Source organism: Mobula hypostoma, chromosome 3 (assembly GCF_963921235.1).
Source record: "Mobula hypostoma chromosome 3, sMobHyp1.1, whole genome shotgun sequence".
Taxonomy (NCBI): domain Eukaryota; kingdom Metazoa; phylum Chordata; class Chondrichthyes; order Myliobatiformes; family Myliobatidae; genus Mobula; species Mobula hypostoma.
This window is the reverse complement of record NC_086099.1, coordinates 95,808,224-95,835,164: the sequence shown is the minus strand read 5'-3', so window position 1 is coordinate 95,835,164 and position 26,941 is coordinate 95,808,224. Positions and strand designations below refer to the sequence as shown.

General features: G+C 41.9%; 1 protein-coding gene across 1 annotated transcript in view; it reads right to left on the bottom strand.

Annotated features, from left to right (window-relative positions):
• The window catches only part of LOC134344153 (coiled-coil domain-containing protein 158-like), a 163,438-nt gene that overhangs the window by 75,880 nt on the left and 60,617 nt on the right, over window positions 1-26,941 (bottom strand). Inside the window, exons 9-11 of the mRNA XM_063043481.1 lie at window positions 6,771-6,881; window positions 3,752-3,866; window positions 3,080-3,199 (exon numbers count right to left, since the gene is read on the bottom strand). Of these exons, the coding sequence (XP_062899551.1) occupies window positions 3,080-3,199; window positions 3,752-3,866; window positions 6,771-6,881 (346 nt within the window). The remainder of the gene's footprint in view (window positions 1-3,079; window positions 3,200-3,751; window positions 3,867-6,770; window positions 6,882-26,941) is intronic.

The following is a 26,941-nucleotide window of genomic DNA, read 5'->3' as shown; positions in this document are numbered from 1 at the left end:
AGGCCAGGCAGCATCTATAGGAAGAGGCGCAGTCGACGTTTCAGGCCGAGACCCTTCGTCAGGACTAACTGAAGGAAGAGTGAGTAAGGGATTTGAAAGCTGGAGGGGGAGGGGGAGATGCAGAATGATAGGAGAAGACAGGAGGGGGAGGGATAGAGCCGAGAGCTGGACAGGTGATAGGCAAAAGGGGATACGAGAGGATCATGGGACAGGAGGTCCGGGAAGAAAGACGGGGGGGGGTGACCCAGAGGATGGGCAAGAGGTATATTCAGAGGGACAGAGGGAGAAAAAGGAGAGTGAGAGAAAGAATGTGTGCATTAAAAAGAGTAACAGATGGGGTACGAGGGGGAGGTGGGGCCTAGCGGAAGTTAGAGAAGTCAATGTTCATGCCATCAGGTTGGAGGCTACCCAGACGGAATATAAGGTGTTGTTCCTCCAACCTGAGTGTGGCTTCATCTTTACAGTAGAGGAGGCCGTGGATAGACATGTCAGAATGGGAATGGGATGTGGAATTAAAATGTGTGGCCACTGGGAGATCCTGCTTTCTCTGGCGGACAGAGCGTAGATGTTCAGCAAAGCGGTCTCCCAGTCTGCGTCGGGTCTCACCAATATATAAAAGGCCACATCGGGAGCACCGGACGCAGTATATCACCCCAGTCGACTCACAGGTGAAGTGATGCCTCACCTGGAAGGACTGTTTGGGGCCCTGAATGGTGGTGAGGGAGGAAGTGTAAGGGCATGTGTAGCACTTGTTCCGCTTACACGGATAAGTGCCAGGAGGGAGATCAGTGGGGAGGGATGGGGGGGACAAATGGACAAGGGAGTTGTGTAGGGAGCGATCCCTGCGGAATGCAGAGAGAGGGGGGGAGGGAAAGATGTGCTTAGTGGTGGGATCCCGTTGGAGGTGGCGGAAGTTACGGAGAATAATATGTTGGACCCGGAGGCTGGTGGGGTGGTAGGTGAGGACCAGGGGAACCCTATTCCTAGTGGGGTGGTGGGTGGATGGAGTGAGAGCAGATGTACGTGAAATGGGGGAGATGCGTTTAAGAGCAGAGTTGATAGTGGAGGAAGGGGAGCCCCTTTCTTTAAAAAATGAAGACATCTCCCTCGTCCTAGAATGAAAAGCCTCATCCTGAGAGCAGATGCGGCGGAGACGGAGGAATTGTGAGAAGGGGATGGCGTTTTTGCAAGAGACAGGGTGAGAAGAGGAATAGTCCAGATAGCTGTGAGAGTCAGTAGGCTTATAGTAGACATCAGTGGATAAGCTGTCTCCAGAGACAGAGACAGAAAGATCTAGAAAGGGGAGGGAGGTGTCGGAAATGGACCAGGTAAACTTGAGGGCAGGGTGAAAGTTAGAGGCAAAGATGCTCTCTTTTGTTTGCACTAGATATACTAGCCTTACTTACTTGAAATAGGATTTCAAACACCACTTGCCCTTGCCTACTGCACTATCTTTTCAGTATTTCTTTGCAGTTTTCCTTGAGGCATCACCTTCTACTTCTGCATTGCCTGGAAATGTTGACATCTCTCTCTAAAACACTGACGTGCCCAGTGAAAGGAAACAGTTACAGAGCGAAAGCCTAAAACATCACAATCAATCTCCGCACACTCCAAAACGTTGCGTTAAACTTCTAGCATTTCTTGTTTCTCTCCCTCTAAAATGAAATTTACTATCCACTCCTGGTCTCCTAATCCTCAATGTCTGTGCTTTGTTTTGCTAAAAGCCAACTGAAACTATGTCTATGGAACACCCAGTGAATTTCCTGATTAATGATACACAGTATATAGAACAGAGAAAACGTACAGCACAATACAGGCCTTTCGACCCACAATGCTGTGCCAAACATGTACTTACTTTAGAAATTATCACAGGTTACTCATGGCCCTCTATTTTTCTAAGCTCCAAGCTTAAAACAGCCTATTGTATCTGCCTCCACCTCCATCGCCGGCAGCCCATTCCATGCACCCACCACACTGTGTAAAAAACTTATCCCTGACATCTCCTCTGTACCTACTTCCAAGCACCTTAAAACTGTGCCATCTCGTGTTAGCTATTTCAGCCTTGGGAAAAAGCCTCTGACTATCCACACGATCAATGCCTCTCATCATCTTATACACCTCTATCAGGTCACCTCTCATCCTCCATCGCTCCAAGCAGAAAAGGCCAAGTTCACTCAACCTATTCTCATAAGGCATGCTCCCCAAACCAGGCAACATCCTTGTGAATCTCCTCTGCACCCTTTCTATAGTTTCCACATCCTTCCTGTAGTGAGGTGACCAGAACACAATACCACAAGTGGGGTCTGACCAGGTTCCTATATAGCTGTAACATTACCTTTTGACTCGAACTCAATGCCACGGTTGATGAAGGCCAATACACAATATGCCTTCTTAACCACACAGTCAACCTGTGCAGCAGCTTTGAGTGTCCTATGGACTCAGACCCCAAGTTCCCTCTGATCCTCCACACTGCCAAGAGTCTTACCATTAATACTATATTCTGCCACCATATTTGACCTACCAAAATGAACCACCTCACACTTATCTGGGTTGAACTCCATCTCCCTATAATCTCAAAGAAATTAATGAAGCTTCTGAAGTACAACCTTTCTTTCTGAAATTCACACTGGATGCTTCTAAGATGTGGTTCCATGCTATGCAAACCATCAAGGGTGCCTTTATAACCTCCAGGTGACACAATTGCTATGCTTTCTTGCTGAATCCACCACTTTGCAAAAATGTTGCCTGGAAATGTTGACACCTCTCTCTAAAACACTGACGTGCCACCAGGACCATAAATGTCACCAGGACCATTCACTCATGAACAACTGAAATTTTAAATTCTCAGACTCTTTTCTGTTCCCTCCCTCAACATTTTATTACATGGTGCGACTAATAAAAAGCAGCAAGGGCATGATCACTGAAGGCATCATTAACTTTGTAAATTAATGTGTAAAGGGGAAAATGTGTGCATATGCAACTTGGAGAGGTACCTTATGACTTTTAATTAAAGATCATAGGTCTTCCCTCTTTAATATATTAAACATTAGTTTGGAAGTCAAACAACTGCTGAACTTACCGTTAATTGTTGGATTCGACAACTCATGGTTTCTACCTCTTGCCTGAATTCATCCTTTTCTTTCCTGATTTTACAAACCTCAGACTGAGATTCTTCTATTACCTTTTGCAGGTCCTCTATCTGATCAAATAGCAAAAAAGGGCAAAGAAGACTAGACAATCAGTTTAAATAAAATGCTGAAACATAGCAAAATACATTGTTGAAAAGGCCCTCTGATCTCCTTTAGCATACAGCCAATATATTTTTATACTGTTGTAACACAACTCAAGTTGCCATTTTAATTTGTTTCAGTTGCAGCCACAACATGGATGCTGTTTTGATATACTCTTTACTGTAGCATTTTACTTTTTTTAAAACATCAATTAGGAATTATGCGATAAATGTAAAAATTATTACTTCAAGAAGGATTTTGAGCCTTTCTGTAGCTTATTACATACTGGAAGGAAATAGGCCTTTTTCAGATAGCACCAGGAAGAACAAAATGTAATATTGACAAAGTGGTCTTACACCTCTATTAGATTTTGCTCTTCTATATGTTTAATAACATGACAGGAAAATAGAGTATTGTTTGACAAACAAAGGAGTTCTACTTCTTTCCTTTCAGTTCATGTTTTCTCCCCCACATCCAAAACAAATAAAAAGAGTTGTTTTGTAGGCAAATTTATAACTGACCTTGTCTTCGTACATCCTTCTGGCTTCCCGTAATTCAGTTCGGAGATGGCAGACAGTTGTCTCCAGGTCTGTAAGCTGTCGTGAGTACATTATGCTTTGATTTCTCGCTTGTTCTCTAGATACATGAAAAAAAGCATTTCAGGCTGTATATTGTATACAGTTGTCATGTGTGAAGCCAAGCAGAGCTGCAGGACGGATGATGCTAATGAGAGAGATAATGAGAGACAATGGAGAACCATTCAAAATGCTAATCTCTCTCTTCTCTCTTATTAACGAGAGAGACACACATAATTCAGTATGTGGCGTCTGCCACAGACAGTTTGCTTTGAACCTGAACTGTTTACTAACAAATCCTGCTGAGACAATAGGAAGTGTGAAGTTTGATGGACAGGTGATACCCCATCAGGGGGATAAAAATAGCGGGTTTGCTAAGGCACGAGACACACGCCACGAGACCCTGGAAAGAGCATTGTGCCCCACAAGTTGGTGGGAGTTTGGAGGACCGATTCGCGGGAATCGGTCAGAGGCTCACAGGGTGTAAAGGTACGATCGGTGGGAACCTGATGTGTGTCCGCCCTTGCCGAGGTGCCAGGTTCACCACAGAAGAACGATCGCATCCAGAACGGAGGGGTCACAGTCGGTGACCACAGCGGGATCAGAAGGCGTCGAAAGGTTTGCCTGAAACCAACCGTATCTCTCTCCCTCTCTCTCTCTCTCTCCCCCCCCCCAACGGTACAGCAACAGCGATTACTTCAAACTACATTAGACTGAACTGAACTCTGCTTCACCTTAAGACTGATCATTTTACCCCTAGACTGCGAAAGAGTTTGGTTGATTCCTATTACCCTATTTCTGTGTATATATGTATACTATCATTGCTAACCAGTTACATTTATATCCTTGCGGTTAGTGTACTGTATTACTTATTTCTTTAATAAAACTTTATTAGCTCCTAGTAATCCAGACTCCAACGAACGTTCCATTTCTGCTGGTTTGACAACCCAGTTACAGGGTACGTAACACAGTTCTCTGACATTAAATTATACCTTCAAAACCTTTGAAAATTCTCATTTAATTGGTTTCTACTAAATAACAACGTGAGAATTTAAAGTAGATTCTAGCGTTATGAATGCAATTAAGCACCTGACAACAATTCTGATAGAACAGAATGCAATTGCCCGTAAAGTATCTGTCCAAGGTCTCCTGCATAGGGGAATGTTATCATTAAATACCACAGATAAGTACTTTATCCAAATTATTCTGCATTAAAGAACCAGTGGAACTTATCATCAGTTGCAAGAACTGTTTCTTGTGTTATTCAGTATCATAAGAGGCAGTTGACAGGAGGATGAGGAATACTCTGTTCAAGATAACTTAGTTTCATTGTTTGGCGTAAGAAGATTTGCCCACATTAAGTGCAGAACAAAGCCATGCAAATATCACGTACTGAGCTTTTCAATATTTCCTACTTTTTCAATCTAGAAAGGAACCAGAAGCCCCTTCAATCAATTAAGTCTGTTTCTTGACTCTATTTTCTATTTCCTTTCCTTGTTAACATCTTTTCCTTAATCTAATAATATTTACTTTCTGTCCACTGATATGTGAGACTTTCACTAACTTGATCAATTCACTTGGAAAACTTTGAAAAACAACACAATAATTTTTAACCTTTAAAGGCATGCCACTCGGCAATGATCATTTTTTATATAAAAAAGAAATAGAGGCACTGGAAAGGGTGCAACCAACCAGAATATAGCAGGATTGGAATGTTATAGATAACAGGAGAGGCCATACTCAATCTTCCAAAGTGTCTCACTTCACAAATATTCATCACAAAGCCACATTGACTATCTCATATCAGAGTATGCTTCTCCAAATGCTCTCAAATCCTGTCTGTAAGAACACTCAAGAGTTTACTCATCACTCATCTAAAATTCTTTGGTCTATAATTCCTAATATACCTCAAAAGTTTCAGTGGCATGATCCAGCATGTTAGCTTAATCTGTGCTGACGTCACATTCATCAAGGTTGCTGTCACTGGTGAAATATTGAAGCAAAGTATTCATTAAGGACCTCCCCAACCTCCTCCGACTCCAGGCACATTTCCCCTTCTATCCCTGATTGACCTACCCTCACTCTAGTCATCCTCCTGTTCTTCACATACATGTGGAATGACTTGGATTTTTTCTTAATCCTACTCACCAAAGCCTTCTTTAGTCCTCTTCTAACTCACTCTTAATAAGTCCCTTACTAAACTCTTTCCTGGCTATCTTATGATTATCAAGATCCCTGGTGATGTTTGCTTCCTAAACCTTAAGTAAGCTTCCTTCTTCCTCTTGGCTAGATGTTCCACTTCTCTTGTAGGCCGAGGTTGCTTCATCCTACCATCCTTTCCATGCCTCAATACGACAAAACATCATGCAAGTGCTTCATAAACAACATCCACATTTCCTGTGCACGTTTTTCCCAGTTTACGCTCCCAAGTTCCTGCATAGTAATGGACTTGATTGATCCAACAGACTTCTGGTTCCTTTCTAGATTGAGAAAGGAAAGTAGGAAATATTGAAAAGCTCAGTATCTGATACTTGTATGGGTTTGTTCTGCACTTAATGTGGGTAAATCTTCTTATGCCCAATAATTGAACAAAGTTATCTTAATTTGTTTGTGTAAAAGCTATGTAATACATCTTAAAGGCATCGATATGCTTCCTGCAACCAGGAAGCAAAATGACACAGAGCTACTGATGAAAAGCATTTTATAAACACATGTATTGTCTTCTAGCATCTTAATTCAAAGACTACTCACTAAGCTATAAAATAAACATATCCAAATTTAAACACATAATGATATATCCAAATCAGAAGTTCCATACATCTTGTATGGCTTTCCAACACTTGAGAGGATATCAAAACAGCAACACTATATACCATGGATTGCAGAAATCAACTGAAAGGATACAGAGCACAAACTACCCTTTCTTAAGTATCTCACTAGGCAGTTGGTAGAAATGTAAACATACTGTACGGCTTCCACTTGGTTTTGGAACCTCGAGGCAAGGCTGCGAGAGCAGTTTACTTTTTCAGTCAGTACTGACAATTCTTGCTGATGTTCATGCTTCAGCTGCTCTATTCTGTGAAAGAAAGTTTAGTGGCTATTCAATACATGGTATGTTTCTGTATTTGAAAATATACCCAAAGACACACATAGATATTTAGTATATTTGGAGATTAACACAAAAAAGAATTTCAGGATATATATTGTATACATTTCTCTGACATTAAATGTACCTATTGAAAAAAAGATTCTTTCAGCAAAGAGAGGCTTCAGTCAGAGAAAGCAAATGAAAGAAAAGATCAAGGTTATGACTTTTTTCTCCTTCCCTTCTTTATATTTGCTCAGTTAGGATAGTAGAGATGACAGGCAGGATAGTGGAATGGACCTCTTGCAAGATGTGGGAAGGCAAGGAGACCTCCAGTGTCCCTGGCGATTACAAATGCGAGAAACACATCCAGCTGCAGCTTCTAACAATCTGCATTAAGGAGTTGGAGCAGGAACTGGATGAACCCCAGACCATTCAGGAGGCTGAGGGGGTGATAGATAGGATATATAGAGAGGTAGCTACATCCAAGGTGCAGGACACAGGAAACTGGGTGACAGTCAGGAAGAGGAAAGATGGTTGGGACTCTGGCACTGTGTTTGCCTTTGTGACTCAAAAGGGAAGGGGGGAGAAGAGCTGCTGTGGTGATAGGGGATTTGTTAGGGGAATAGACAGATAGTTCTGTGGGCGAAAATGAGATACCCAGATGGTATGTTGCTTCCTGGTACCAGGGTCCAGGAAATCCAGGATTGAGTCCTCTGCATTTTTTCAGTGGGAAGGTGAACAGCCAGAGGTCATGGTCCATATAGTTGACATGGACATTTGTGGGATGATTGACAAGGTTCTGCAAAGGGAGTTCAGGGAGTTAGGATGCTAAGTTAAAGGGCAGGACATCCAGGGTTGTAATCTTTGGATTGCTACCCATGCCGTGTGCTAGTGAGGGCAGAAGTAGGAAGATTACACAGTTTAACACGTGGCTAAGGAGTTGGTGTGGGGGGGGGGGCAAAGGATTTTTGGATCATTGGGCTCTCTTCCAGGGAAGGTGAGACCTGTACAGAAGGGACAGTTTGCACCTGAACTGGAGAGGGACTAATATCCAAGCAGGAAGGTTTGCTAATGCTGCACAGTGGGGTTTAAATTAGAATTGCAGGGGGATGGAAACCAGAGTGCCAGATCAGTCAGTGGAGAGGTTGTGGAGGCAGATGTTGATAGGAGCTCAGACAGAGTTGTGAATTAAAAGGTTGAGCATCGTGCGACTAGTGACCTGAACTGCGTATATTTCAATGCAAGAAGTATCATAGGAAAGGCATATGAAAGTACCGAAGATGAGATGTGTTGTGAGGAGAGACTGTTGATAGGGCAAAATTGCAGTCACCATGATGAGTTGCAACATAAAAAAACAGACAAATTCAAAAAAGGGTGGATACAGACCTGAGGGTACTACATTTAACAGCATGCAGCATATGGAAAAAGGTGGAAGAACTTGTAGCACAATTACAGGTTGACAGGTATGCAGACATCACTGAATCAGAGCTGAAAAAAAGATTATAGCTGGGAGCTCAAAGTTCAAAGATACATATTGTATCAAAAGGACAGGCAGGAAGTCAGAGGGTGCAGCATTTCTCTGTTGGTAAAAATGAAATCAGATCATTAGAAAGAGGTGACATAGGGTTGGAAGGTGTTGAATCATTGCGGATAAAGCTAAGGAACTGCAAGGATAAAAAAGACCCTGAGTGGAGTTGTATACAGACCCCCAAACAGTAGTAAGGATGAGGTCTACAAATTACAATAGGAGATAGAAAATGCATGTCAAAAGAGTAACGTTACAATAGTCATGGGGAGGTTCCAATATGCAGGTAGATTAGGAAAATCAGGTTGGCACTGGATTAGAGGAAGGGGAATTTCTAGGGTGCCTACGAGATAGCTTTTTAGAGCAGCTTATAGTTGACCCCACTAGGGGATCAGCTATTCTGGATTGGGTGTTATGCAATAAAGTAGAATTGATTAGAGAGCTTAAGGTAAAAGAACTCTTAGAGTCAGGTGATCATAACATGATCAAATTCACTCTGAAATTTGAGAAGGAGAAGCTAAAGTCAGCCGTATCAGTATTACAGTGGTGTAAAGGGAATTACAGAGGCATGAGAGAGGAGTTGTCAGAATTGGCTGTTAAAGAACATTGGCAGGGATAATGGCAGAGCAGCAATGGCTAGAATTTCTGGGAGCAATTCAGAAGGCACAGGATATATACATCCCGAAGAGAAAGTATCCTAAATGGAAGATGACAAAAGGAAAACGGACACCAAAAATTTCTTCAGATATTTAAAGTATAAGAGAGAGGTAAGAATGGATATTGAACTGCTGGAAAATGATGCTGAAGAGGAAGTAATGGGGGACAAAGAAATGGCAAACAAACTGAATAAGTATTTTGCATCAGTCTTCACTGTGGAAGACACTAGCAGTATGGTGGAAGTTCTAGGTGTCAGGGATCATGAAGTGTGTGAAGTTACCATTACTAGAGAGAAGGTTCTTGGGAAACTGAAAGGTGTGAAGGTAGGTAGGTAAGTGGACCAAATAGAGTACACCCCAGGGTTCTGAAAGAGGTGTCTGAAGAGATTGTGGAGGCATTAGTAATGATCTTTCAAGAATCATTAGATTCTTGGAAAACTGCAAATGTCATTCCACTCTTTAAGAAGGGAGAGAGGCAGAAGAAAGGAAACTATAGGCCAGTTAGTCTGACCTCGATTATAAAGGATGAGGTCTCAGGGTACTTGGATGCACATAATAAAACAGGCCATAATCAGCATGGTATCCTCAAGGGAAAATCTTGCCTGACAAATCTGTTGGAAATCTTTGAAGACATAACAAGCAAGATAGACAAAGGAGAATCTGTTGATGTTATGTACTTGGATTTTCAGAAGGCCTTTGACAAGGCGCTACTTATGAGGCTGCTTAACAAGCTACAAACCCATGGTATTACAGGAAAGAATCTAGCACGGATAAAGCGGTGGCTGATTGGCAGGAGGCAAAGATTGGGAATATAAGGAGCATTTTCAGGTTGGCTGCCAGTGACTACTGGTGTTCCACAGGGGTCTGTGTTGGGATCGATGCTTTTCATGTTATATGTCAATGATTTAGATAATGGAATTGATGGTTTTTTTGCAAAGTTTGCAGATGATATAAAGATAGGTGGAGGGGTGGTAGTTTTGAGAATGGCTACAGAAAGACTGAGACAGATTAGGGGAATGGGCAAAGAAATGGCAGATTGAATTCAGTGTTGGGAGTCATGCACTTTGGTAGAAAAAATGAAAGGGTTGACTATTTTCTAAATGAAGAGAAATTCAGAAAATGGAGGTGCATAGGAACTTGGGAGTCCTTGTGCAGGATTCCCTGAAGGTTAATTTGCAGGTTGAGTCTGTGGTAAATAAGGCAAATGTGATGTTAACATTCATTTCAAGAGGACTAGAATATAAAAGCAAGGATGTCTTGTTGAGACTTTATAAAGCACTGATGAGGCCTCACTTGGAGTATTATGAGCAGTTTAGGACCCCTTATCTTAGAAAGGCCGTGCTGAAACTGGAGAGGGGTCAAAAAGGTTGACTAAAATGATTTTAGGATTGAAAGGCTTGTCATATTGAAGAGTGTTTGATGGTTCTGGGCCTGAATTCACAATAATTCAGAATATGAGGGGTAACCTCATTGAAATTTATTGAATGGTGAAAGTCCTTGATAGAGTAGATGTGGAAAGGATGTTTCTTATGGTGGGAAAGTCCAGAGGACATAGCCTCAGAATAGAAGGGTGTCCTTTTAGAATGGAGATGAGGAGGGCTTTCTTTAGCATGAGGGTGGTAAACCTGTGGAATTCTTTGCCACGGGCAGCTGTGGAAGCCAATTGTTTATGTATATTTAAGGCAGAGGTCGACAGATTCTTGATCGGTCAGGGCATGAAGGGATACCAGCAGAAGGCAAAAAATTGGGGTTGAGAAGAAAAATGGATCAGCCGTGATGAAATGTCAGAGCGGACCTGAATGGCCAAATGGCCTAATTCTGCTCCTATATCTTGTGGTCTTATAAAGTTCAGCACTGCTTTTAAAAATGCAAATTATTATTGAGAAAAGATGGTCTAGTTTTTAATAAAATAAGAATGTCCTATGAAATCTCCTTAAGGACTTGGACTTTCAGTTTAAGGAGCAGGTAAACTGTTCTTCTCAATTCCCATTTGACTCTGTGTACATCTTGGTCTCTGCAGCAGCCCCATAGCTGCTTTAATTTTTTGCAGCTGCACATTGAGACTAGGGGAGATTCAAACAAGAAGACACGAGTTGAGAGTTAGGGGGCAAAGGTTTAGGGGTAACACGAGGGGGAACTTCTTTACTCAGAGAGTGGTAGCTGTGTGGAACGAGCTTCCAGTAGAAGTGGTAGAGGTAGGTTCGATTTTGTAATTTAAAAAAAAATTGGATAGGTATACGGACAGGAAAGGAATGGCGGGATATGGAGTGAGAGCAGGTTGATGGGACTCGGTGAGAGTAAGCTTTCGGCATGGACTAGAAGGGCCAAGATAGCCTGTTTCCGTGCTGTAATTGTTATATGGTTATTGCTTAAAGTGTTACTGGCGATACCATAGGTGGAAGTAAGGCTCTATCTTAATGGTACAAGACCATAATCAACAGATTGGGGCCCACCATGTCCACACCGGCATACAGACACCTATTTATATTAAGCCCACCTTTTCCTTCACAGATTCTCATTAACTCCCCTCGGATCTACCGCTCACCTACTGAGTAGAGCAATTTGCAGCAACTAAGTAATCAATCTATCAACCAGCACCTCTTTAGTATTTCAAGCAAACCAAAACACCCATGGGAAACTTGCAAGGTCACAAGGAAAATGTACAAGCTCCACATAGAGAGCACAGGGGTCAGTATAAAACCTGGATCACTGTAGCTGTGAGGCAGCAGCACCACTTGTCTTCAGTACAGTGTCTAAGTGTCTTTGGTAATCAGTTTGAAGTCTAAATAATTAAGTAAGCTTCAATTAAAACATTTAACAAATGTAAATTAATGAAATTATCAGATAACATTACATGTCTTTAAAAGAATGTCGATAATCCTATTCAGATGAAAGGGATCGCACTATTTTCCTCAGCTACATAAAATTAAAGGGCCGCTTAAGAAATATAGCTGGGCTCTGTGCAGGACAGATTCAAAAGTGTGTCCAGGAATGCAGAAAGTGTTCAGATGTCCAGCATATCTCATCTTCCAAGTGCAAAATTGGAACTGCGGGCCTGCCAAGTGCGACTACCCAAAATTAATTAGAAAAATCAGTGTTGATTTATATTAATCAAATAATATCCTTGTAGTTCTCCTTCACTGATGAACTACATGATTACATCCTTGTACACACCTACCTCTGATCTTTGATAGAGAGTTCTAATTTACATTCAGTACTGAAGTGCACCCACTAAATTTTCCTGCAGAGAAAATATTCTCAAGGGCACATACTCCATCAGTAAGGAATACAGCAGTTCATGACATTGTAGGAACTGTCAAACTGATATCAACAACTGCAACAAGCATTCTATTAAATGTGGCCAATGTTATCATGAGATTTTTCACTGACAAAGCCTAACTCAAGGTTTTCAATGCGCTTTGAGAATAGTGTGGCCGGCTGAATATTTTTAATATATAATTGGTGTCTCTGGTAGAGGCAAAACCAAATTATTTCAAATCTTATCGAACTCTTAAGTTCTTCTCACTTATTTCCCACAACTCCGCTTTCACCCACTTTCTTCCAGTTAGAGTAAAGATAAGAGAGGTAAGACATGTTGAGATGACTTTTATTTTATAAAACTGGGGTTTGGTATCAAGTAAAATTTTGTCTTTAAGTTTGGATGTCACAATTTCAGACAAAGGAGGCCCAGAAGAGAATGCAAAAGAGATTTACTGGAATGGTATTGGGAATGAAGGCTTTTATTTTGAATGAAACCAGAGAAACTGGGTTTGTTCTCCTTACTGCAAAGAAGGCTAGGAGGAGTTTGATGGAAGTGATTACTGAGATAAAGTAACAATCCATCTCCCCCCCCAATGGCTGGTGTACAGTTACTAGAATATATTATAAAGGTTATTACTAACTGGAATATGATTTCTAGGCAACAATGGGTCCCAAACCCTTCCAATTCTGCTGAATTGAAAGGTCCATAATCAGAATCAGGTTTAAAGTCACTGACATACTTGGTGAAATTTGTTGTTTTGCTGCAGCAGTATAGTGCAAGACATAAGATATTATAAAATAAATAGTGGGGGGATAAGTGAATAATGAGGCAATGCTATTGGTTCTGAAATCTAATGGCAGATGGGGAAGAAGCTGATCTTAGAACGTTGAGTGTGGGTCTTCAGGCTTCTGTACTTCCCCCCGATGGTAGTAATGCAGAGAGGGCGTGTTCCAGGTGGTGAGGGTCTATAATGATAGATGCTGCCTTCTTGAGACTCCCCCTTTAGAAATTGTCCTCAATGGTGGGGAGGGCGGTGCCCATCATGGAAATGGTTGAGTCTACAACCACCTGCAGTCTCTAGAAATCCTGTGATTTGGAGGCTCCATACCAGGCTCTGACGTAACCAGTCAGAATGCTCTCCACAGTACATCTCTAGAAATTTGCAAGTGTCTTTGGAGACATACCAAATCTCCTCAAACTTCTAATGAAGTAGAGCCACTGGCATGCCTTCTTCATAATTGCATCAATATGTTGGGTCCTGGAGAGATTGGCTGCGATGTTGACACCCAGGAATTTGAAGCTGCTCATCCTTTCCACCACTGATCTCTGAGTGGGATCTGGGCTGTTCTCCTGGCTTTGCCTCCTTGAAGCCCACAATTAATTCTTTGGTCTTGAGGACATTGAGTACAAGGTTGTTGCTGTGACACCACTCAACCAGCAGATTTGTCTCACTGTTGTATGTATCGTCACCTTCTGAGACTCTGCCAACAACTGTACTGTCATCAACAAATTTATAGATGGCATCTGAGCTATGCTTAGCTATAAAGTTACGAATGTAGAGACAGTAGACCAGTGAGTTAAATGTACATTCTGTGTTGTCAAAAGAAATGTTTGAAACCTGATTCTGATTATGGTTCTTGCAAATCAGCAGGGATGGAAAGATCCACACTGACTGTGGTCTCACAGTGAGGAAGTTGAGAATCCAACTGCATGTTTTGAAGCTTTTTGATTGGTAGTGAGACGATGGTGTTGAATGCCAAGCTGTTATTGATAAACAGTAGCCTGACATATATTTTGCTGTAATCTAAGTGCTGCAAAGCTGAGTGGAGAACCACTGAGACTGCATCCATAAACTAGGAGTAGTGGGCTGCAACAGTGAAGTAACAACTGTGGTTGTGTAAAAATATTAGCTCAAGGGTATGCCATGGTTTGGTTGGTACTTCAGTAATCATTAGTTCCTTGTTTTGTTGTGTATTCCTTTAATTCTAACATATAGGATGTTGGCACCATTCTCCAGAAATTTTTTTCCATACATTATTAGTCCTATATACAGCTTATCTAAATTCAGTTTTCAGCTCTCTTCTGGAGTAATTCTTCTTGTTATCAACAGAGCAGAAAAAGCACCAGCTAACATTTACTTTTTTCTGGTTTGTAAAGACTTAATTCAGAGGTTCAAGAGTAAGCTTCATTCTCTCCTTGATGCTCTACATGTGTTTTAGTTGTTCTAGAATTGTACTAAATACATTATTAATACTCCACTGAGAGACTGTTGAAAATGAAGAAAGTGCCAGGAATGTTGAAGTGAATTGTGTAGCTGCACTTATAGGGAACCTCAACATGTGTGACAAGGAGTGAATAAAGTATAATTCATTTACTCCTCGACGTTTTCTTCTTTTTCTATCAGTGGGTGATTTGTTTTTCACCATAAAAAGATCGACAATCCCTTTTATCTCCTTATTTACATATTCTACTTTCTCATTTTATTTGTTATTTGTTAAATTCTCTAGTCAGCATCAGAAGCCATCTAACACTATCTTCAAGGTTTCCTGTTTGGTATAGCTGGATCAATTATTCTGTCGGATTTTTTTTTGTTTGTTCCCAGAAAAGACAAAACCCAAAATAAAATCCCAAACTAGAGTTTTTCTCTTCGGAGTTAAGGAGGATGAGAGGTAACCTAATACAGGTTTCCCCCACCATCCGAAGGTACAGCGTTCCTATGAAATGGTTCGTAAGCCGTAATGTTGTAAAGCAAAGAAGCAATTACCATTTAATTATACGGGAAAAATTTGAGAGCATTCGCAGACCCAAAAAATAACCTACCAAATCATGTCAAATAACACATAAAACCTAAAATAACAGTAACATATAGTAAAAGCAGGAATGATATGATAAATACACAGCCTATATAAAGTAGAAATACTTTTCCACAATCATTGCCGTACTGTTCTCCGTTGCGAAAATCTCACGCAAGCACTCTCGACAGAAACACGGCGCAAGCGCTCTCGGCAGAAACACTCTCTCCAGTAACCTTTAAGCTATGAAGCTGCCAAATCATACCAAATAACACATAAAAATACACAGCCTGTATAAAGTAGAAATTATGTATGTACAGTGCAGTATCACTTACCGGAATTGGGAAGACAGTGCCGAGTACACTGACGATGGTGTGTTAGGCTGAGTCGTTGGAGGTTGGGGTGGTGCAGTGGTCCCCAACCTCCAGGCCACCGACTGATACCAATCCACGAAGAATGCAGCGGTAGCCGGGACGCACCCAGCACATCTTTAAGAAAAAAGCCGAAATAAACAGGCTAATTAATTAGGTGCCGCCTGGCACGTAAATGTCGGCCCAGATCAGAGGGGACGCAATCAGCAATCACCTCTGATCTGAGCCGACATTTATGTGCCAGGCGGCACCTAATTAATTAGCTTGTTTATTTTGGCTTTTTTCTTAAAGATGTGTTGGGTGCGTCCCGGCTACCGCTGCATTCTCTGCAGCAATGTATCGGTTCTCAGCCCGGAGGTTGGGGTGGTGGGACACTGAGGTGTCATCTCATTGTCGTCTGTTTCCATCAGGGCAGGCAGGTCATTTTCTTCACGTTCAGTTCCTGGACGACTTCACTTTCAGTCCATTCGCTACTGCATTCGGTTTCGATTGTTATCCTTTCTTCTTCCAATTGCATCAGCTCTTCATCCATCAGTTCTTGGTCATGGGATGCCAAAATCTCTTCAACATCATCTTCATCAACTTCCACAAGCCATACTCACTTTGTTCACCATGATCGAAATGTTTAATTATGTCTAGTTTTAGGCTAAGTCTAACACCCTTACGAGCTCTTTTAGGCTTTTCCGATAACTTAGAACTCATCTTGCTAACGGCTGCTCACAGGCACGTGTTTAAGAAATGCCGGCTAGAATGCAGTACTGGGGGAGGAGCTTGGCTGCTCGAGGCACACGCTGCCTTTTATCGCGCGCTCCTTTTTTCGTAACAGTGAAAACACCTTCTGTTAGTGAAAACAGGTAACTAATGTAGGTCTTTCGTAACAGTGAGGTTTCGTAAAGCGAACGCTCGAAAAGCGGGGGTCCCCTGTAGAGGTGTACAAGCTGATAAGAGGCATAGATAGAGTGGATAGCCAGAGACTTTTTCCCAGAGTGAAAAAGGCTAATACAAGGAGGCATAATTTTTAGGTGAATGGAGGAAAGTATATGGGAGATGTCAGGGGTATATAGTTTACACAGAGTGGTGGGTGAGTGGAATGCTCTGCCAGGGTGGTGAAAGGGGCAGATACATTCGGGGCATTTAAGAAACTCTTAGATAAGTGCAAAGATAATAAAAAAAAATGGAGGGTTGTTTATGTAGGAGGGAAGAATTAGATAGATCTTAGAGGAGGTTAAAAGGTCAGCACAACATTGTGGACCGAAGGACCTGTACTGTGCTGTAATGTTCTATGTTCTAAAACGCTACTTTCCAACCTCAAAGGAAACACGTGACATTTCAGACACAATGGTAGGTTGGTAAAGAATGTCCTATTGAAGGCTAAATCTGACTCTACCAAGGAACTTGCTACCAGCACAGGTTCAACTCCAGTGTTGCAGAACAGAATGTTACGTCTCTATGTTCTTTATATTCTTTCTACTCTTGCTACCTACAGTAAACTACTTTAACATTCTCAGCCTTTTGTCAAATCCCTGCATTAGCAACTCTGTAAGTCTCTTCCCTCCTTATAGTTTTCAGAGATACATTCCTCCAACTCAGTCTCCTGTCCACTCCCAATTTTACTCCACCTTCTGTTCACAATACCCTAAATTCTGAAATTCCATGGTGAAGTGTCCATGCTATGCGCCTTCAGTCTTCTTCTTCAAGAACCCTTGTTTGGAACCCACTTTAAAGTATCTTTCTCTGATTTTGTATTTGTTTTTTGATGATACTTTTAGGAAACACTTGGAATATTTTGGTATTTTACTATCTTTGTCCTTTGGACAATTGCCTTAATTCTTTTCCCACTGTCTCTTCTGCCAGCAAACTGTCAGCTCAAGTGCCTTCTATAAATTTGTTACTTGTAGAATCTCAAAAGATGATGCCGGGCGTACAGTGGTGAGAAAGATGAGCTGATTGAGTGGTGTTGCAACAACTTTGTACTCAACGTTAGTAAAACCAAGCAATCAACTGTCGACAGAAGTCAAGGAAACTCATCCTCATCAAAGCAGTAGAAAGAGTAAGCTGTTTCAAGTTTCTGAATGTCAACATCTCTGAAGATCTAACCTGGGCCCAACATATTGATGCAATTACAAAGAAAGCATGGCAAAGGCTATATTTCATTAGAAGTTTGAGGAGATTTGGTATGTCACCGAAGACGTTAGCAAATTTCTATAGATCTTTGGTGGTGAGCATTCTGACTGGTTATATCACTGTATGACATGATGGTGCCAATGCACAAGATCCAAAAAAGCTGCAGAGGGTTGTAAACTCAGCCCTCTCCATCATGGGCACCAGTCCCCGCCATCAAGGACATCTTCAAAAGGTGATGCCTCAAGATGACAACATCCATCATTAAGGAGACTCACCATCTAGGCATCCAGGACATGCCCTTTTCTCATTACTACCATCAAGGAGGAAGACACGCACTCGACATTTTAGGAACAATTTCTTCCCCTCTATCACCCAGATTTCTGAATGGTCCACGTTCCCATGAACACCACGTCATTACTTTGCTCTCTTTGTGCACTACTCATTTAATTTTTTTAATATTTCACACTGTAGTGTATAGTATTTTGTAAAATTTATTGCACTGTACTGCTGCCTCAAGATAACAAATTTCACAACGCATGTCAGTGATAATAAACCTGATTATGATTTACTGTCAAAACTTCTATGATTTTGAACACCTTTGTCATATATCCTCTTAACCAGTTCTGCTCTAGGATAATAGCCCAAGTTTCTTTAATTCTCCACATAACTGAAATACTAGCAAATCTCCTTTATACCCTCTGCAAGTCTATGGCATCCTTCACTAATCTATTATTCAACCACAATTCTCTAGCTGGGTGTTAACTAGTGTTTATGATAATGATTATTATGATTATGAGGGCACGCAGTCCCCTTTTATTGTCATTTAGTAATGCATGCATTAGTAAATGATAAAAATGTTTTTCCAGAATGATATCACGAAAACACCTGACAAACTGACTTAAAAACTAACAAAAACCACATAATTATAACATATAGTTACTACAGTGCAAAGCAATACCGTAATTTGATAAGAACAGACCATGGCACAGTAAAAGTCTCAGAGTCACTTGAAAGTCCCATCATCTCACGCAGACGGTAAACCTCCAGCGCCGCCAACTTGCTGATGCAGCATCCCGGAAGCATCTGACCACAGTCCGACTCCGAATCCGTCCGAAAAACTCCGAGCCTCCGACCACCTATTCGACACCAGGCACCATCACTGCCGAGCATTTCAACCCCCCTGGCAACAGGCAATACGCAAAGCCAAGGATTTGGGGCCTTCTCCGGAGATTCTCGATTGCACAGTAGCAGCGGCAGCGAAGCAGGCATTTCAGAAGTTACTCCAGATGTTCCTCTGCACTTTCTCACGGCTGTCCCCATCAAATCCGGATTGATGCACGGCCCCCTAGTTACACATATCGATATTCATTCAGAAAGGCCGCGCGCACTGCGTCGCGCTGCCATCTTCTCCTCCCTCCCTAATGTTTTCAGAAAGCACAGCATAAAAGCCTGGTTTTTGTGCCTCTTATAGTCATAGAATGTTACAGCAGAAAAACAGGCCCTTTGGGTCATCTAGTGCTTGCCAACCTGATCTTCTGCCTACATCCAGACCATATCCCTCCAAAGCCCTCTCATCCATATACCTATTCAAATTTCTTTTAGATATTACAATGGAACCCACAACTACCAATTCCACTGGCAGCTCATTCAACACTCACATCAGCCTCTCAGAGGTTTCTCCTGAGATTCCCGTTAAATATTTCACCTTTCATCTGAAACCTATTACATCTAGTTCTATTCTCACCCAACCGATGGCCCACCTGTATCCCTCATAGTTTTGTATACGTCTATAAGAACTCTCGCCATTTTCCTACCTTCCAGGGAATAAAGTCCTAAACTATTCAGCCTTTCCCTATAATTTAGGTCCATAAGCCTTGGGAATCCTTGTAAATTTTCCCTGTACTCCTTCAAGCTTATTGATATCTTCTCCGCAGGTAGGTGACCAGAAATGTACACAATACTCCAAACAGGTACCAAAATAGTAAAACAGAGTTTTCACATTTTCCTCCCATGTAGAGAGGCTTATTTTATATTGTCTGTTCTTGCCCTTGCTACTAAAATGTAATCACATTACTTTACTATACCAAATTTCATCCGTCACATTATGGGCTCGATGTCTGAAACTTTCCTTGCCAACGTTTACTATATTTCTGTGTCATCTGCAAACTGTGAGATGATGCCACGTATGACCGTCCAAATAAGCAACTTTACAGAACTCTTTTCCTAAACCCAATCCATGTGTGTGACATCACTGCATTCCACCCTGCAATCAGAACAACAATCATTCATCGTTAACCGCTGAAGCCAAAACTTCAATGGTAACAAGAATTCAGCCCCCAGTGTCCCAATCCTCAGAACCCTGAAGGTTACTTCTAAAGTATATGGAAAATAAGAAATAACCTGAAGACTTGGATGCCGAGATAAGAGCTGCCCTATAACACTCACAAGTTAAATTTATTTACTAACAAGTAGCACAAAATTATAATGAAGTTTACCAACCTTAAGTCATTGTTAGTGATGGCTGAAGTAACAGGTCTGTGCACAAACTGCTCAGCTACTGCAACAATCCACTATTGATGACCTCACTCATTGTGCTAATGATGCACTTCAGGCTTCTTACTCCACAGACATGCAAGCTCACAGATTTCAAGTCTCCCCAAACAGGTGAAACTTTCAAGCTGTCTTTATAGGAATTATGTCTCCTACAGGAAAGTTTCATGAACTGTAATCTCAAGTTCAGCTTTACTGACTTTGTATGGAATTCAACATCCATCTACAATCTGATTAAAGAAGACAAACTCTTGGTTCCAGCCTCTCAACAAGGGCACCTACATCAAACAAGATGGATTTACCAGTTGGTACTATATTGGTAACTTTAATTGTTGCTGTTTACCTCAAAGTGAAAAGTTTGCCATTGGGAATGAGTGAATATTTTGTGTACAAGTAATAACCAACTGCAAGGAAAAACCTTGAATATGAAACATGGAATGTTATAGATGAATCATAAGGATAGAAGAGCTTAAGAAATGAAAGCTGGAGTCAACCAAAAGGCTATTTGAGCCTGGTCTGCCAATCACGAAGACCATGGCTGAAATGCTTCATCAATTTCACTTTCCCACATTAGCCCCAGAATATTGAAAAATCTACTATCTTAGTCTGAAATGTCCCACCAGCCGAGCTTTATAAGGCAAAGAGTTCCAATGATTGACAGTCCTCTGAATAAACAGGTTTTCTATCATCCCTGTACTAAATGACTATTAGGCTTCCTTCGAACTGACGGGAAATTATCGTGTTGCATCCATAGTCAAGAATTTAAAAGATGTCAAATTTTATTCTTCAAGACTTTGGGGAATATTGGCTTGGTCTATTTCATGTTTCCCCATAGGACACTTCTCTCATCCTAGAAGATAGTTCACTGAACCTTTTAGCACATCTTCCCAGTAAGTATATGCTTCATTGGGTACATATTGCTTCAGGTATGCTCTCACCAAGAGCTTACATAATAATTTTAGCAAGATTGTTATCCTTTTGCCCTAATATCTTAACAATAAACAACATATTTGACTTCCTAATTATCATGTAACTGCATGTGATTCATGTGGAAGTTTTTTTCTCAGAGTATCATGACTTACTAGCACTCACATGTAAATAATCTTTATTTTTCTTTCTTCTCTCCAGTCTGGATTATCTCACACGTGCCTGCAGTTCAGTTTCCCCAACTTGTTATGTAATAGCTGATGTAGTAAGCAACGCAAACCTGGAAAAATTGTACTCAGTCCTTTCAAACTTTAAATAACTGAAATTCAAGCGCTGATCCTGTTGGATTTCCACTGTTGCACCCTGCCATTCTGAAACTTATCTACTTATTCCTATTGCTTTCAGCCTGTTAACTACCCTTCATTGTAAAAGCCCCATTCTTGTATAATAATCTTATCAAGTACCTTCTGAAATTTCAAATATTTTATATCACTAGCTCAATAATCCTGTCTTTCCCCCTTATCCCTGCATCTAATGAACATTTTCTTCTTACCCCTCTATGGAATTCATTCCAAAATATTGCAAATGCTGGAAAATAAATAAAACACCACCTCCTCCCAAATGCAAAGACATAGATCACACTGTTGAAGGGATTTGTCTGCTAATGGCCAAATTAATTTCTCTTTAAATTAATCACTGTCAAACCCTCACTCTCATTTAGATCCAGGTGAACCAACGGATCTGAACTATTTTGTCAGAGGAGGAGGAGAAGATGGCGGCGCGACGTAGCTTACGCGGCCACTCCAGTGAATGATATATGTAATCTGTCAAGTAGGGTGCCGTGCACAATCCTGATTTGATGGAGACAGACATGAGAGAACGGAGGAACATCTGGAGAAACTTCTGAAATGCCTTTTTTGCTGCTGCTGTTACTGTGTGATCCAAGATCTCCGGAGGGGAAGGCCCCGAGTCCTCGGCTTTGCTTGTTGCTTGGCGGCCGGGATGGAGTCGAAGCGCTTGGCAGGGATGGTGCTCAGTGCTCGGTGTTGAAGGGCTGGTCGGAGGCTCGAAGTTTTTGGACGGACTCAGTGTCAGCTGTGGTTGGGTGCTTCCAATGCATCAACAGTTGTCGGTGCCTGGAGGTTTATGGCAGAGAGAGTTTCTTACTTCTGCCACCTGCTATCGGGGACTATCGGGAGTCGATCGGAACTTTGAGACTTTTTTTTAACCGTTCCCATGGTCTGCTCTTTATCAAATTATGGTATTGTTTTGCACTGCTGTAACTATATGTTATAACCATGTGGTCTTGTCAGTGTTAGTCTTTGGTTTGTCCTTTTTTTTGTGACATAACTCTGGAGGAACATTGTATCATTTCTTGATGCATGCACGCATTTCTAAATGACAATCAACGAGCACTGAGTGTCTTCATAATCTAATCTAATGTCCTTTAAGGTGAAGATACAGTAGGCACAAATATTTGTTTAATACCTCTGCATTTTCCTTAATCATTTATGACCCACCTGGAATCTCATATTAAGAGCTGTGTCTGAAAACTGATTTGACCTGAAGTGAATTACATCTGCAACCATTCCCACTCAGAACACAAGAATCATGGAATACGACAGGTTGCTTCATGGGACAGGTCATCCTTGTCAGCTTGATGTGATTTCTGTTCCAGGGCCACGAAGGATGACATTGATTCTCTTGCAATGCAATGCAGGGAATCATGGAGCGATGCAAGGAAACATGAAGTATACTGTTCAAAATGGCCCATTATAAGACACTCCCTCCTAACTGTGCTGTACGGAACTGAGAGGCCTGCAAGATAAGACTTGTGTCTTTAAATCCTACCTAGCACTGCACTAATGCTCCACTCCCAAAATCCCCAATCTGAGTTCCAACTTGAATCCTTCCTCAATGCCCAAATGCAGTGGAAGTTCCTTCCACAGGGAAGGATGTTTCTCCCTCATTGAGGCATTGCCCTAATCCCTAAGCAAAGTCCCAGTTTTTTCCCACCTATTTCTCAGGTAAAAATATCCATTCCTTCCATCACCTCTGATTCCTCTAATATCAGCTGCAGGCCTTTATTGCAAATGAACCATACAGTGGACAACAACCAAACCAGTCATTATTCGACCATTTCCACACCATGCCACCAGACCCTTTTGGGTGAGAACTGGAATTTCTAGGTGAAAATTTAAAGCCAGTGCAGGGTATCCCTGTGGCCATTCCCCTCAATAACAAGTACATTGTTTTGCATATTATTGAGGAGAGGGGAAAACGATCCAGCAGTGGAAAGTCACAGCAGTCAGATCTCAGGCACCAAGTCTGGCTCTGTGACTCAGAAGAGAAAGGGGAGAAGAGGTGAGCAGTAGTGATAGGACATTCATTGGTTAGGGGAACAGACAGGTGGTAAAGATGGATGACAATGCAGTTCCTAGATGGTATGTTGTCTCCCAGACACCAGGATCAGGAAATCTCAGATCAATTCCATAGCATTTTTCAAGGGGAAGGTGAGCAGCCAGGGGTTATGTTGCATGTCAGTACTAATAACGTAGGCAGGAAAGGCAATGACGTCTTGCAAAGTGAGCTCGGGAAATTAGGAACCAAGTTCAAATACATTAGAAAACCAGCTAATCTCCAAGGAGGTGATCTCAGGATTGTTAGGATGTGCCACATGGTAGTGAGGCTACAAAGAGGAAGATAATACAGTTTAACACATGGCTAAAGGTTATGGTATAGGAGGGAGGGCTTCATATTTTTGTATCATTGAGCCCTTATCCAGGGAAAGTGGGATCTGTACAAACAGAACGGTTTTCACCTGAACTGGAGGGGGACCTATACCCTTATGGGAAGGTTTGTGGGTGTTATTCCTGGGGGTTTAAACTAGAGTAGCTGTGGACTGGTTGTGAGGAAGGTAGATATGAAGCCTACATACAAAGACAGGAATCAAAAAGTTGAGCATGGTGGTACTAATGTTCTGAGCTGTGTATATTTCAATACAAGGAGTACGGTAAGGTAAATAAGCTTACAGCATGGATCAGCATGTGAAATTATGAGATTGTAGCCATTCGTGAGATTTACTTGCAGGGGGGTGGACAGGAATGGCAGCTGGATGTGCAGGGTTCCATTGTTTTAGACACAACAGAGGGGGAGTTGTGGCATTATTAATCAGAGAAAATATCACAGCAATGCTCAGACAGGACATATTGCAGAGTTTGTCTACTGAACCGATATGAGTGAACCTGAGGAATAACAAAGGGATGACCACGTTAATGCAATTATTTTATGGACCACCCAATAGTCAGTGGCAGTTAAGAGAACCAAATTTGTAGAAAGATTGCAGACTGTTGCAAGGAAAATAAGGTTGTGATAGCAGGTAATTTTAACTTTCCACATATTGACTGAGGCTGAGACACAGACAGATGTGTTCAGGAACATTCCCTTCATCAATATATGGAGGTCCCAGCCAGAGCGTGTGATATTGGATCTCCTATTAGGGAATGGGAAAAGGCAGGTGACAGAGTGTTCGAAGGGGAACACTATGATCATAACTCCATTAGTTTCAAGACAATTGTGGAGAAGGAGATTCTCAAGGCCATCGACAGCTATATTAAGTGCAAAATGATAGTAAGGGGCAAAGGGACAAGATTAGTCCTCTTGAAGTTAAGCAATCTATGCATGGAGCCAAAAGATATGCGGGAGATCTTAATTGAAAATTTTGCATCTGTATTTACTTGGGAGACAGACACAGAGTCTATAGAATTGAGGCAAAAAAGCAGTGAGGCCATGGATCGTATCTGGGTTAGAGAAGAGGAGGTGCTTGCTGCCTTGAGGCAAATTAGGATGGATAAGTCTCTCAGAGCTTGACAAAGTGTGCACTTAGAGCTAGGGGGAGGCTAGAGCAACCCTCCAATCCTCCGGAACCTCTCCCATGTCCATTGATGATGCAAAGATCATTGCCAGAGGCTCAACAATCTCCTCCTACAGTAGCCTGGAGTACATCTCGTCTAGTCTCGGTGACTTATACAACTTGATGCTTTCCAAAAGCTCTTTCTTAATATCTACATGCTCAAGCTTTTCAGTCCATTGTAAGTCATCCCTACAATCGCCAAGATCCCTTTCCGTCATGAATACTGAAGCAAAGTACTCATTAAGTACCTCTGCTATCTCCTCTGGTTCCATACACACTTTTCCACTGTCACACTTGATTGATCCTATTCTCTCATGTCTTATCCTCTTGCTCTTCACGTACTTGTAGAATGCCTTGGGGTTTTCCTTAATCCTGCCTGCCAAGGCCTTCTCATTGCCCCTTCTGGCTCTCTAAATTTATTTCTTAAGCTCCTTCCTGCTAGCCTTATAATCTTCTAGATCTCTATCATTACCTAGTTTTTTCTTAACCTTTCGTAAGCTCTTCTTTTCTTCTTGACTGGATTCCTGTACCCTACCATCCTTTCCCTGTCTCATTGGAACGTACCTATGCAGAATTCCACGCAAGTATCCCCTGAACATTTGCCACATTCTGTACATTTCCCTGAGAACTTCTGTTCCCAATTTATGCTTCCAAGTTCCTGCCTGATAGTCTCATATTTCCCCTTACTCCAATTAAACGCTTTCCTAACTTGTCTGTTCCTATCCGTCTCCAATGCTATGGTAAAGGAGATAGAATTGTGATCACTATCTCCAAAATGCTCTTCCACTAAGAGATCTGACACCTGACCAGGTTCATTTCCCAATATCAGATCAAGTACAGCCTCTGCTCTACATATTGTGTCAAGAAACCTTCTTGAACACACCTAACAAACTCCACCCCATCTAAACCCCTCGCTCTAGGGACATACCAATCGATATTTGGGAAATTAAAATCTCCCACCATGACAACCCTGTTATTATTACACCTTTCCAGAATCTATCTCCCTAGCTGCTCCTCGATATCCCTGTTACTATTGGGTGGTCTATAAAAAAACACCCAGTAGAGTTATTGACCCCTTCCTGTTCCTAACTTCCACCCACAGAGACTCCGTAGACAATCCCTCCATGCCTTCCTCCTTTTCTGCAGCCATGACACTATTTCTGATCAACAGTGCGACACCCTCACCTCTTTTGCCTCCCTCCCTGTCCTTTCTGAAACATCTAAAGCCTGGCACTTGAAATAGCCATTCCTGCCCCTGAGCAATACAAGTCTCTGTAATGGCCACAACATTATAGCTCCAAGTACTGATCCACACACTAAGCTCAACCACTATGTTCATAATACTACTTGCATTAAAATAGACACATCTCAAACCATCAGTCCGATCACGTCCCTTCTCTATCACCTGCTCATCCTCCCTCTCGCACTGTCTACAAGCTTTCTCTATTTGTAAGCCAACCGCCTCTTCCCCAGTCTCTTCAGTTTGGTTTCGACCCCCCAGCAATCCTAGTTTAAACTCTCCCCAATAGACGTAGCAAACCTTCCCGCCAAAATATTGGTACCCCTAGGATTCAGGTGTACACCGTCCTTTTTGTATAGGTCACACCTGCCCCAAAAGAGGTCCCAATGATCCAGAAATCTGAATCCCTGCCCCCTGCTCCAATCCCTCAGCCACGCATTTATCCTCCACCTCACTCTATTCCTATACTCACTGTCGCATGGCACAGGCAGTAATCCCAAGATGACTACCTCTGTGGTCCTGCTTCTCAACTTCCTTCCTAACTCCCTGTAGTCTGTTTTCAGGACCTCTTCCCTTTTCCTACCTATGTCGTTGGTACCAATATGTACCACGACCTCTGGCTGTTCTCCCTCCCACTGCAGGATATCATGGATGCGATCAGAAACATCCCAGACCCTGGCGCCTGGGA